This window comes from Natrix helvetica, assembly GCF_964273705.1.
Source record: "Natrix helvetica genome assembly, chromosome: 3".
NCBI classification, from domain to species: Eukaryota; Metazoa; Chordata; class Lepidosauria; order Squamata; family Natricidae; genus Natrix; species Natrix helvetica.
Genome location: NC_138549.1, coordinates 155,945,372 through 155,959,371, shown reverse-complemented (window position 1 = coordinate 155,959,371; position 14,000 = coordinate 155,945,372). Strand labels below are relative to the sequence as shown.

Sequence of the window (14,000 nt, the reverse complement as noted above, 5' to 3'; positions counted from 1 at the left end):
AACACATGACTCTGGGTGGCGTACAACAGATAAAAACAAATATGAAAACATATTCAAATATTTAAAAAAACCCATACAAACCATATAAGATAAACAGCAACCAAGTTATAAAAGCAACTAACAACCTTCAAAATAGCCAAAGCACAATTTCCACTGCTCAGTAGTGTGGGACCTATTTCAAACACATCCATAATTATACATGGATTTCCACTTTCATTATAAAACCTAGACAACATCAAAGACATTAGTTGCCTGCAAGACATTTAAGGGAAGTCTGGTTGATTTTACTCTGTAAGGGGGAGAAAAAAAACAACCAAGCAAGCAATTGAATAAACAGGCTAGAGGCCGACATCCATAGTGGGAGTTCTGAGAACGAATGACTATGGGAAAGGAGTCAAACAGATGTTCCTCCAACTAAATCACCTCCAACCGGGTAAGAATGCTTGTAGGGGGGGGGGAAGTTTACTTTCCCCTGAAGGTTATTTAGTTACTTTCAGCTGTAAAGCATTAACAAAAACAACAATCAAGCCTTTATGCATTTTTAGAGAGATAGACAGAAAACAAATATTCCAAGTACTCTCTACCAGTTAACTAGGAAAGCAGTTTGATTGGAATTACAATTATGGGTTAATATTTCCAGAAAACAGATGTAAGCATTATTTGCCATTCAAGCATAGGTTTTGAGCTTGCACCTTAGATGAAATAATTGAGATAATACAATACAATACAATAGTAGAGTTGGAAGGGACCTTGGAGGTCTTCTAGTCCAACCCCCTGCCTAGGCAGGAAACCCTACAAGAGGGGGCTGATGTTGTTTTAATACTTAGAGCAGGGGCCCTAAAACTAAGGCCCGGGCCCAGATATGGCCCGCCAAAGGCATTAGTCCAACCCTCACGGGACCATGAGGTTGCTCCACCCACATTGCCCTGCTGGCCCCCACCCACCTTCTGGAGGCCGAGGAGGCCAAAAAGAGGCCGAGAGAGAGAGAGAGAGAGAGAGAGAGAGAGAGAGAGAGAGAGAGAGAGAGAGAGATGGAGGGAGGTAGGGAGAGAGCGGGGGGGGGGGGGGAGAGAAACAGACCTCCCTCACAGCCCACCCAAAGCAGCCATATCCCTTCACTAACCTGCTTTACACCCCAGAAGCATAACAAACCACTTAGCCATGTCCACCCAGTCACATGACCACTTAGCCACACCCACCCGGCTGGTCTGCCCCCTCCCCCCAACAGTCTGAAGGACCGTGAATTGGCGCCTTGTTTAAAACTTTTGAGAACCCCTGAGTTAGAGGTTTGCCAAAAGGTAGGTCTTCGCTCGCATCTAGGTGAGATGAAAGCAATTTTTATAGCCTTAAATTAAGCCACAATTTTTAAAGTCACCTTCATTGATTGGAGAGCCAATTTAGTGTAGTGATTAAAGCTCGAAAGTGGGAGATCATCAATTCAAGTCCTGCCTTAAGCACAAGCCACCTGGGTGACCTTGGCCCATCGCTCTCTTTCAACCCTAGGAAGCAGGTAATGGCAAGCTGCTTAGCAAGAAATCTTGCTAAGAAAACGGAGGAACTTATCCAGGCCATTGCAAGGAGTCAACTGAGTTGAAGGCACATCTACTCACACTTGTAGAACAAGCCGTAAAATCTGGATCCACTAAGTTGTTTGTTCAATCAACCTTGATTAAACCAATGTGTGAACTTAGCCATTGTGTACATTTCAGTTCTTTGTCCTGCCCCCCCCCCCCAAATTGCAAAAACAAACCTGCTTTTCTGGAAGTGAAACTTATTTTGAATAAGCGTGGCTAAGATTGAGCCACAGAACTTTTCTCTTCTGTAGCCTCATAGTGTTTTCCAGCTGTGTCTATTCTAGCAATTATGCTTTCATTAACCAATACGAATGTGATTATAGTAAGACAACCTATTGACATCAGAGAGGCCTTGATAAACTTTTGAACAAAGCAAATAAAGGGTGAAAAAGAAAGTTAGCCATAGTCATAAGTAAATAAGAGACAACTTTTCTAAGAAAAGCTTGGACTGAAAATAACTCCAGGTTGTTGTTGTTAGTTGCAAAGTCATGTCCAACCCATCGCGACCCCATGGACAACGTTCTTCCATGCCTTCCTGTCCTCTACCATCCCTCTAGCGTCCATTTAAGCTCGTGCCTACTGCTTCAGTGACTCCATCCAGCCACCTCATTCTCTGTTGTCCCCTTCTTCTTTTGCCCTCAATCTTTCTCAGCATTAGGGTCTTTTCCAGGGAGTCCTTCCTTCTCATTAGGTGAGTTATCCAGGTAGGTGAAGAATATTCAGCTGTGTTTCTCTGTTTTATTCAGTAAGAACTAGGCTGCAGAGGAAGATAATTGAGATTTAAGTTGATTCTTTGTTTCAAGTTGAATTTTCACATGGTTTTTGAATCAAGGCAACTTGTTCCGTGCTCTGTTTTAAAGGGTAAAAAAGTAATTAATTTATCAGAGAGGACAGAAACTTAAAGAGCCAAATACTCTGTAAGAGTCATAAATCAAAAGATAGCTAAGCATTTAAATAAATTTGAGCTGATACTGTCTTCCTTTAAAAAGAAATAACTGAAAAAAGAGTGAAAGAGCTGCTCTTTTAAGCAAGAAGTTTATCTTTTAACAAAAAATGTGATTTGCTACCTTGATTTAATGTATTTCCAACTAGATATGACCGCTTCTTTGGAAGTATTTAGTTTGGTTTATTTATTTGTTAGAGTTATCACCCATCTTTAAACCAAGAGCTTAGGGAAGTTTTCACAGGACTTCTTTCATATTATTCCACAACAAAAAGCTTGTGAAGTAGGTTGGGTCAAAGTTACTCAGTAAGCTACCTGTGGCTGAAGAAACCTAGATCTCCCCAGTGCCAGTCCAACTCCTTATAAACTACACCAGTGTTTCTCAATCTTGGCAGTTTGAAGATGTGTGGACTACAACTGCCAGAATACCCTAGCCAGCATAGAATTCTGAGAGTTGAAGTCCACACATCATCAAACTGTCAAGGTTGAAAAACATTACTATACCACAGCTCTCAACTAAGTTACACGTTAGGGCTTATTCTCAAGAAAGTATATATAATAATTTCTTACCTACTTATCAATATTGGCCTTGTACCAACACCTGACTGGCCACACCTGTTTTGCAAGGGTGCCCATAATACAGTGGTGGGTTCCAGATCCTGTTGCAACTGGTACGGTGCAATGGGACCTGGTGTCCACCACATGAATGCGCACACACAGCAAGCACATGCCTCCTTACCTCACCTCCTGCGATGCCCCAGCTGCTCGGTGGAGCATTGGGCAGGGGTCTACTCTCCGTGCGCAAGCACGGAAGCACCAAAGAGCTCAAGTACAGGTAAGGAGGGCGGACGGGTGGGTGGGTCCTCTAGAGCACCGTACTGGAATGGTACCCGGTGCTTCCGGCAGGCATCGATACGCCCGTACCGGGATGTACTGCCTGCAACCCACCACTGCCATAATATGATCTCAACATTCCAGATGTGACCAGTGACCTGAAAGGTTAGATCCCTGATTAAGGCAGGGCTTTGGTTTGAAGCAAATTTAAAAAGTATAAAAAAATCAAATACTTTTTGCTTTCAAGAAACAGTAGTGAATATTCCCTTCAAGAAACAATAGTGAATATTCCCTTCTAAGAGAATAATAAACAGTAAAATAAATGTATCAAAATAAATATACTGGCAATGACGTTCCATAAATAAAATTGAAACTATTGTAAATAAAGTATTTTCTAAAAAGGTTTTAGAAAACATGAAGGGTAAAATTATATACAGGGAGTCCTTGACCTATCACCATTCATTTAGTAATCATTTGAAGTTACAATGGTACTGAAAAAAATGACTTATGACTGTTTTTGCACTTATGACAGTTATAATATCCAGTCAATGAGGGAAATTTAATTTATTTAAAAACTGCATGATTCATTTAACTATAGCAAAAAGGCCATAAAATGGGGCAAAACTCACTTAACAACTGTCTTGCTTAGCAACTGAAGTTTTAGGCTCAGTTGTGGTCATACATCGAGGACTACCTATATCTGAAACATTCAGGATAATGTAATAATAGTCAATGGCTCCTTGTGTAACTAATTTGAAGATTACTAGTAATATTCTTGGAAATAAGCAATAGGCACAGATAATGTGATAATTAACAGATAATTATCACAGGCAATGTGCTAATGCATATCACATTTTCTGTAGCAGCAGAAAACGGATTTTGTAGGACAAAATTCACAATCCACATATAACTGCTTTTATCTTTCCTAGTTCTCACCTGTTTATTGGAGCTGTCTGATTCAATGTGCTGATAGAAGTGAAATACTGTATTTAAGACTTTTAAAAATGGTGCCATTACAGAGAAATATTTTCATTTGCCAAGTAAAACATTAGTTTAAAATTTAAACATACATCTGTTCAGTATAACCTAAAAAAGAAACCCTGGTGGCTTTGCAATAAATTGGCTTTTTATTTCCAGAGATACCAATTTACCACTGCAAGTTTGGGCAATGTGTTTTTTATTGTTCTCTGGTGGATAACATGTGTCTTGCCACTGCTTTCCTCCAGCATGTTCTGTTCTTCCACTTCCAATTTTAGTCCACAGCTGTGTTATTTCTTGGCAATCTTTGGTCCAAGGATTCATCAGGTGTGAATTTGTTTAACCGGAGATTAGTCAAGGTCAGCTAGTTGTGCACCGGCTGTGATTTTAGCTTGTCTATAGGGGAGCGAGATTGCTCAGCAGTTGAAGATGCTGAGTTTGTCAGCTGGAAAACTGATAGCCAAGGTTTGAGACCCAAACTCTGCACAATGGAGTGAGCTCCTGTTATTTGCCCCAGCTCCTGCTCACCTGGCCATTTGAAAACATGCAAATGTGAGTAGATAAATAGGTATCACTTCAGTGGGAAGGTAATAGCATTCTGTATACCTCGGGGTTGGTTTCTTTCTTTCTTTCTTTCTTTCTTTCTTTCTTTCTTTCTTTCTTTCTTTCTTTCTTTCTTTCTTTCTTTATCTCTCATCACAAAATAGGTATGAGAAGTGTTTGGGTGATATGATTATGGAGATTCTCAATTATCCAGGTCATGGTTGTCCCAAAGATGCTTTTTCTAAAAGGCAACTGGACTTTTTTTTTTCTTTGAAAATGTTTCACCTCTCATCCAAGAAACCTCTTCAGTTCTGTTTGGATGATAACAATTACACACACCAATACATACATGAATAAGCTCTACTGAATGTTGGAAGACTCAAGTTCTGGGTCTGTGGGTCTGTCAACAAGCTCAAAATGATCTTTGTGACCATGTCATCAAAGTGCACCTCCTATTTTACATGAATCATTTGTCCAGACTTTAGACAGGAAGGAGCTGTGCTCACAGTTATGGCCAATGTGTTTCTCATGAACATTTATTGATTACTCATTTTACAACCGCTTGTAAAGGAAATAAACAAGTGAGTTGTCTCTAATGCGATCCTTTCACTGCTGTTTCTTTTTTACAGAAAATCTCTCGGCAAAGCATCCACAAGATCCAAAATGTCAGTAAAATCTGCCAAGATGTATTCCTCCCTCCAGAAAGGGGCCGTCCTCTGCGATCCCAAACCGCAACAAGTAAAGAAGATTTTTGAAGCTTTGAAGAAAGGGCTTAAGTAAGAACCATTTCCAAAGCCAATCATATGCATTTGGGGGAATTTACAATATTTTGTTATGTCTTATTTAATTTAACCCAAAAGAGCTGAGAATAAGTAAATGAATTTCAATAATGGAGTCACTTTTTTTTTAATTCAAGATTTTTTTATTTTTTTAATACAATTTTTACATATTATAGGAACAAAGCATTACCCGGGTCTTTTCTTTTACATTTTACATAGTCCTTTTTACATCATAGTTTTGTTTTCACTTTCAGCCAAATTATTCTCTTCCATTATTTTCATCTTTGTATTTATTTTTCTTAATACATAAACAATATCTTCAATTGCCCCTTCAAAGTTACACTAAATTTCCCATTTCTTACTTTCTCCATTTATATATTTTACTATAAGCAGCATATATCTTCTAATTCAATTTAAACAAAGAGCATTTCTTTCAATTTTTCTACAAATAACAATATACTATAATTTCTTTATTTCTTAGTTAATTACATGACAATAACAATCTTGCCACTATTCTCTTTGATCTACTATTGTAACTCTTTCCCCCTTTCTTTCTCTTTTAACCAAATAATGGGGTCACTTCTGATGTTATGCAGTATAGTCAGTGAAATTGCTTAACACAACTTGATTCCCAGAAAATTAAAACATCCAAAAAGTCTTTCACAAAAGGTGCTTTAGTTCAGGAGTCCCCAACCCTGTTCAGAACTGGGCTGCAGGTGAGTGCGCGCACCCAGCTCCACTTGTACACGCAGCGGGCAGGCGGTCACCCACATGCAGCCTCATTAGTGCAAGCGGCGGCCACATGTGCTCGCTGCTTGAGCAAATGGAGCTACGTGTATGCCCTCACCTGCCGCTCACGCGGAATCATCTCTTCTCCCCCGCTGGAAAGGTTGGAGACCGCTGCTTTAGTTGTTCTGTGCCAGGGGTGTCAAACTCGATTTCATTGATGGCCGCATCGGGGTTGTGTTTGACCTCAGGAGATCAGAGTGGGCATGGCCAGCTTGCCGTCACTCATGTCGGGGGCGCCTGTGGCAGCCCAAGTGGTCTGCCAGTGAAAACAGGCTCCTGATTGGCCCTTGTGAGCTCCGTTTTTGGCTGCAAGGACCTCCTGCAATCCTCTGCCAGGGAAAAGGAGCTCTGTTTTGGCTGACAGAGGCACCACGGACCAGTCCTTCGCTGCTTCCAGGGTGTCCCTACGGGCCAGATCTAAGCACTCCGCGAGCTGGATCCAGCCCATGGGCCTTGAATTTGACACACTTGTTCTATGCCAACAAAAAACAAGCTATCTGCACTGATTGGCCAGTTTATTTGCCAATAATCAGATGCACTTTTGTGGCATCTACTGTGTGCGGTAGTATCGTGCTGGAAACTTTACCTCACAGCAGAATTATATTGCAGAGATGCAAAGATGGCCTTGAGCAATGATATCACTGAGGAACATGGTTTACCAATTTTGGTTAGGTCTTGATATGGACACCCTGATGAGATTGTTGCGACAATAGAACTTAATTCCGTGTGTGTGTTTGTAACAATAAATGCCAAATTTGACTCAGCATGCTCCTCCATGAATGTTATCTTAAATAAGATAGCATAATTTGCTGTATTGCAGTGATTATTTATTTTGGATTCAGACTTGTAGCTTCCTATTTATGATGGTTCTGATATTTTGGGGGGGAGGGGGAAGGAATTGCCCTAGTCCCATGGAAACCGGAGACTCTGACCTTAAGGTGAGGGAAGGCTGAGCTTCGCTTGCTATCTTATGCTTCTACCAGAGCATTGGTTGCAGGGCCTCCATTTTGTAAGCACTTCTTTATTTCAGTTCTGTCTTCAGAAACTGGAAGGAAAGTTAACCAATGCTTAATCTTTTCTGTTTTGGGTAACATGCTACACCATGGGTAAGCTGAATTAAAAGCAAACCCTGGTTACTAATCATAGGCAAGTAATAATTTGCAAATAAATCTGCCTTAATCATAGTTCAGCCTATTTGATCAGTAGTGGGCAGCTGTTGTGGAGAAGTCCTATTTCATATAGATTATCATTGATTTGATTAAGTGCCATCAGGTTGTTGTTAACTTTTAATGACCATGTAGATTTTCTCCATGGTGATATGTCTCTAACATGAACTTCTGGGCCTTCCAATTGTCATGTAACTGAGTATATCCATCTTGCTGCTGGTCATCCTTTTCTTTTTTTGCCTTCCACCTTTCCCCAGATATGAGTCTTTTCCAAAGAGCTGGATCTTCATATAATGTATCTGACATAGGATAATTTGAGCCTGGTCAAATGTTCCTCAAGAGAGAATTCTGGTTGATTTAGTCAATGATCCATTGGTTTTAATTTCTTGGCTGTCTTCTATATTCTCAGGAGTCTTCTCCAAACCGAAGTTCAAAAGTGTCAATACTCTTTTTATTTTTTATTTTAAAAAGGCATGGAATAGCCTATTTAAAGAAAGGAATTTTATCAAACATCTGTCAGTATCTTTATATCAAACCAGGGTGTAACCACACTTGGAACACTGCACTTAATTCTACATAGAAAACAAGCACATGTCTTCTTTTCCTACTGTATATCAAATAGATGTCAAGCTATCCTTCAGACCTAAATAAATCACTAATGGAATGTTAAAACGTTTGGGAAAAGCTATTCTTTGGATGCAGGTAGCTACTTCATTTACATTAGCTGGCACATTTATGGCAAGAAAAATTTTCAACTCAATAAAATTTAAGACTGCATTTTGGACCTCTGTGTGCAGAAATATTTAAATTAGACTTAGAGATTACTGTACAGTCTTGGCAAAAGATCAAATGGCTGAATTTTAGAGGAACAATGGGCCTCAGGTGGATGGGTGGGACTGCAGTGGTTAGGGGAAAAATCCCTCAAATAAGTTGGAAGAAGCATGCACTGCTTAATATAAACACAATGAGCTGCTCAGATTTTGCCTCTTGTATAATGCTGACTGTATTCTTTTTAAATACATGAGGAGAAAATTAAGTTATTTGTGTCTGGTCTAAATTAACCCACAAACGTATAGGAATGTAAGCCAATGTCCTTGTGGGCTGCTGGAGGTTCTGTCTGCAACTATTGTACTGATGTACATATGTGTCTATATATGTACTTCTGGTGATAGTTAGTATGTGTCTGGACCAACAGAGTTAAGGGACCAAAATAAACAGGATAAAGTCTCCACTGCAAAGCAGTAAATAAACAGATTGTTATCTCCTGCACACATCTGAAAACTAAACTACTCTCAAGCTAAGATCCCATTGTGTTTAATGGAAGTGTGGTGAGAGACTAGAAAAAAAAATCTCCTTGATCTCTGAAAATGGATCTGGTCTATATCTAACTTTTCCCTTTAGTGAATATCTGGAAATGCATCAAACAGAGCTGGATTATCTATCGGAGTGCCACCGAGACAGAAGAAGAAATTCCAGATTGGTAAGAAGCTTCTTTTTCTTGAATTTAATATTAAGATGAAACTGAACAGGGTTACACATAGGTTGAGGAGCCTTGGTTGGCTTAATCATGGCTTATCGTCTAACCCAGTCACCTGGACTTTCACATTATGCTAAATCACTAGGTATTATGGACATAATCAAGAAATGGTCATTTAAAAAGTTCATTGAGTTTGCCAGAAAAGTTTGTTACGGTGAAATTATTAGGGCATCTATATTCCTTTTTCATTAAATGCACTTTATGCTGTTTTGGCCTTTTGGACATCAGTTTGCACAGTTGGACTATTGATTTCCCAGTGGGCTGTTTTGAAGAGTAGAGAAGGGACTGAGTAGAATGTCCATTGGCCCTTTTCTCACTGCATTTAATGTTACTGTAATTTTTCTTTTGTCCATTGCAATCAATCTTTGAGGGGGTTATTCCTTCCCATGTCCACCTTTGGAAAAAAAATACTTTCCCCCAAATATTTTTTTATAACATAGAGATAGTTAGACCTTTAGTTTCGCCTGTGTGCAGATTTTCTTTTTATGAAACCCTGAGACACAGTAATTGTAATCTGGTGTGAAATGCACATGTTTGGCACAGAAGGTTCCTGAATTCATGCATTCAGATAGAGGAAATAAATGAGACTCTTAGTCCTTTTGAACAGAAAGTCTGCTTTGGCTTATCCCAAACTTTCTTCCTTTCAGTAGAACAATTTAAGGCTAGAAGAGAGTTGTTTTATTGTTGCTGTTAAGATATTGAGAGAAGAAAATCCTTCCCAATGTATTGCAAATTACTTTAAAAGTCGTGGCAGATTTCAAATGTTTTTTCCTTTGTTCATCCCTGTTGCAGTTTACCTCCTGAATAGCAAAGAGCAATGGAGTTTAATTCTTTTAACTAGGTTTTTCACATCAGATCCTCATTAGGTTGGCTTATGAAAATTGCTGGGTAATATGTCACAAAATTTAAATTGTCAAAAGTGGATTTTTGGCTACCAAAACAGTTCCTAAATGCCCTGCTGTGAATAACATAACAATAGCATTTAGACTTATATACTGCTTCACAATGCTTTTACAGCCCTCTCTAAGCGGTTTGCAGAGTCAGCATATTGCCCTCAACAATCTGGGTCCTCATTTTACCGACCCGGGCAGGATGGAAGGCTGAGCCAATCTTGAGTCAATGGGAATCGAACTGCTGGCAGTCATCAGAATTAGCCTGCAGTACTGCATTCTAACCATTGCGCCACCATGGCGCTTGAATGCACCCACTTTGTTACTCTATGATTACGGAACAAACTCAGATCAATGAAGTGAACTGTTTAATCTTAAAGCACAAGGCAAAATATATTCCTATGGATCTAAGTCACATATACAAATAACTTGTTAAATTACAAAGCAAATGTGCTCTCTGCTCCTTGAAAAGGAGCTGAGCTCAGGCAGGTTGGTTGTGACCAATTGGCACTCTCTTGGTTGAACCTTATGGAACCTGGATTTCTTCTTGCACAGATGACTCATCCAGCAGTGAATAGCAATTGTTCTCATGAAACAAACAGTATCAACCACTTATGAAAGTACAAAGATTGTGAAACAATTAAAGTGAAAATAACTGTAGTTTGCCAGTACATTGAGTATCTGTTTCTGACTTTTTAAAAATTCTTGATTCTCACCCTGTCCCTAGCCTTAGATTTGGTATCTGAAGAAGATAATACAGATAGTCCTTGACTTATGACCGTAATTGATCCTAAAATTCCTGTTGTTAAGTGAAACATTGTTAAGTGAATTTTGCCCCAATTTACAACTGTTCTTGCTACAGTTCTTAAGTGAATCAATGAAGTTGTTAAGTTAGTAACATAGTTGTTAAGTGAATCTGGCTGTTGTTGTCCACCGGCAGTCTGCGGAGCTAAGCAGCAGAGTCGGACAGTGGGGAGGTTGGGAAGGAACATGGCCAAGTCCTGGAATCTGGGGAAGGTTCAGATAAGGGCTCTGCATCGAAGGCAGAGAGGGGGCCAGGGCCATCTGGGAGTTACGTGCTGCCTCACGAGCCTCTAGAATCAGACATCAGCAAGGCAGAGGAACAGGGGGAGCCTGTTCCCAGTGCACACATGCACAGAGCTGTCAGAAGGCAAGGACAGTTAAGACAAAAGACTTGGGAGTAAGGCATGGAGATGATTGGCCACTCCCATAAGACATAAAGGAGGAGCAAAAGTACATGAGCCTTTGTAGGAAGCAACTTTGTTTGTTCTGGTTGGTTTAAAGTCTGAAACTCTATTTTGACTCTGTGCTCCGTGTGGCCTTGCAAAGCTAATTGCCAATTAGGTCTCCAGTAGTGTTTCAAGGGAGATAAAGGTGGGTGCTTATCAACCTTATCCCGAAAGACTTTGGCAGACTACTGTCGGACTATTTACAAACTTTTTGTGACTCATTATGGGCTGTGAATGAACATATTTCACAGCCATTGAAATAAAAAGAAGGTTTTTGGAATTAAGCGTGTGCTTTTTACTGTTTCAGGAAGCCTAGGTCAGAACACTAGTTTCCCCATTGACTTTGCGCGTCAGAAGGTCACAGAAGGAGATCACATGACCCTAGGACACTGCAACCATCCTAAATATAAACCAGTTGCCAAGCATCCAAATTTTGATCATGTGACCATGGGGATGCTGCAATGGTCACAAGTGTGAAAATGGTCATATGTCACTTTTTTCAGTGCCGTTGTAACTTTGAACGGTCACTGAATGAAATTGTAAGTCGAGGACTGCCTGCATGGAATATGTAAAAGCAAGCAATGTGAACAAATGGCATACAACCAACCAATAATATTTGAATCATTTGTGTTTATTTTTGGATTAAGAACAGCAATGTGTGATTCTCTCTTTCATAGAAAGAGCTTAAATAGTTGGTCTGCATTTGAGCTGTGCATTAAATTGCTGCATTGCTTTTCAGGGTTTCTACTATGATTTGGACAAGGTAAGAAATTGTCTTGGCAATGGCTGCAATGTAACTCTAACATATGCTCCCTTAACTCTTTTTTATTACCTGTTTTTCTTGACTATTTTTCTTCTTGTAAGATGGTTGCTCCCTGGAGATATACTATGTTTTCTTTTCAGGAATCACACCCTATGTATCTGCAATACATTATTCAGGTTTCCATTTATTAATTTAACATTCATTCAATGTGAGAAAACATCTGTTAGAAATGGAACGTTAGTGTTAAAAGACGGAAGGAAGCAATAGGGACTGAAGACAGGGAAGTCAGGAGGAGGAGGCTCATCTTCAAATCAAATATCTTATGGTCTTTGATCAGCTTTAGGACTCATTTTATAAATACTGGAATATTGATCCAAATTTGTCTATGTGGTAATGTTTTTTTCCCCCCTTTTGGTTTAGTTTTATAATCAGGAAAATTGATTTTTAGGATTCCAGGCTACACAATAGAAGCTCATAATAATATTATTAATATTAATTAATCTACAGACCCCTCACATCCTGGACATAAATTGTTTCAACTTCTACCCTCAAAATGACACTATAGGGCACTACACACCAGAACAACTAGACACAAGGACAGTATTTTCTTGAATGCCATCACTCTGCTTAACAACTAATTTCCACAACACTGTCAAACTACTTACTAAGACTGTATTACTATTCTTCTTCTTCCTACTATCTCTCCACACTTATGACTATAACCATGTTGCTTGTATCTTTCAATTTATATTGTTTTTATTTGTTTCCCAGTACGATTTGATGGCTTATTAATAACCTTGACTATCACTAAGTATTATATCTTTTTATTCTTGGTGAATGTATGTTATTCTCTTATGTAAACTGAGAGCAGATGAACCAAAGGCAAATTCCTTGTATGTCCAATCACACTTGGCCAATAAAGAATTGTATTATGTTCTGTTCTGCTCTGCTCTGCTCTGCTCTAATCTACTCTAATATTGTTAACATAATAATATAAAACCTGAGTTTTAGATATGATATGAAATCCAATGGTTGACTCATTATTTATTAGATTTTTTCCTACCTTTTTTACTTTATAAATAACTCAAGGTAGTGAACATGCCTAATACACCTTTCTCCTCTTCTTTTCCCCACAACAACAATAACCCTGTGAGGTGGGTTGGGCCAAGAGAGAGTGGTTGACTGAATGTCACCTAGCCAGCTTTCATACTTATGGTGACTCTAGAAGTCACCGTCTTCCAGTTTCTAGGTGAAGGCAGTGACAAATCACTTCAGAACTAAAATAGAAAAAAAACCTGCACATGTCTGTGTAGATCAAAAGATTCTAGTGTGACTTAAAGGACTATTTTACCCCATTAAAGTTCCAATGATATTGATTGCTATTGATTCACAAACCTTTGAAGCATTTATGACGTTTTCTCTAGGACATTTGTATGGCTGTGAGTATTTGGATGCTTTTTTGGATCACTGCCTCCTAGGTCAAGTGTAGCTGCTCCCCCCTTTGCTTACTTATTTTCCAAATATGCATGCTACTAGGTCTTCATGACTTATGTGCTCTTCCCAGGTATTTAAATACTATAAAAGCATCTATAGAATTGATTTGGTCACCACACAATAAAAAAGATGCTGAGACTCCAGAAAGAATGCAGGGAAGAGCAACCAAGATGATTGGGAGACTGGAGACTAAAACATATGAAGAATGGTTACAGGAACTGGGCATGGCTAGTCTAGTGAAAAGAAGGGCCAGGGGAGACATGATAGCAATGTTCCAATATTTGAGGGTCTGCCACAGAGAGGATGGAATCAAGCTATTTTCCAAGGCATCCAAAGGCCAGACAAGGAATAATGGATGGAAAATGACCAAGGAGAGATTCAACCTAGAAATAGGGAGATATTTTCTGACAGTGAGAGCAATTATCCAATGGATTAGTTTGCCTTCAGAAGTTGTGGGAGC

The 14,000-nt window shown here is 39.3% G+C and overlaps 1 protein-coding gene across 6 annotated transcripts in view; it reads left to right on the top strand.

The window, feature by feature from the left end:
* The window catches only part of RIPOR3 (RIPOR family member 3), a 148,468-nt gene that overhangs the window by 72,199 nt on the left and 62,269 nt on the right, over window positions 1-14,000 (top strand). For 2 of the 6 annotated variants that reach the window (XR_014174888.1, XM_081947038.1), the window contains exons 3-5: window positions 5,502-5,648; window positions 9,008-9,086; window positions 12,023-12,046. Coding sequence is in view for 5 of the 6 variants with exons in the window: in XM_081947038.1 (XP_081803164.1) it covers window positions 5,502-5,648; window positions 9,008-9,086; window positions 12,023-12,046 (250 nt within the window). In the remaining variant the exon portion in view is untranslated. Of the gene's footprint in view, window positions 1-281; window positions 434-1,093; window positions 1,299-1,930; window positions 2,279-4,774; window positions 4,882-5,501; window positions 5,649-9,007; window positions 9,087-12,022; window positions 12,047-14,000 lie in introns of those variants that run through there. The other 4 variants (XM_081947041.1, XM_081947040.1, XM_081947042.1 and 1 more) reach the window with 4 other exon arrangements.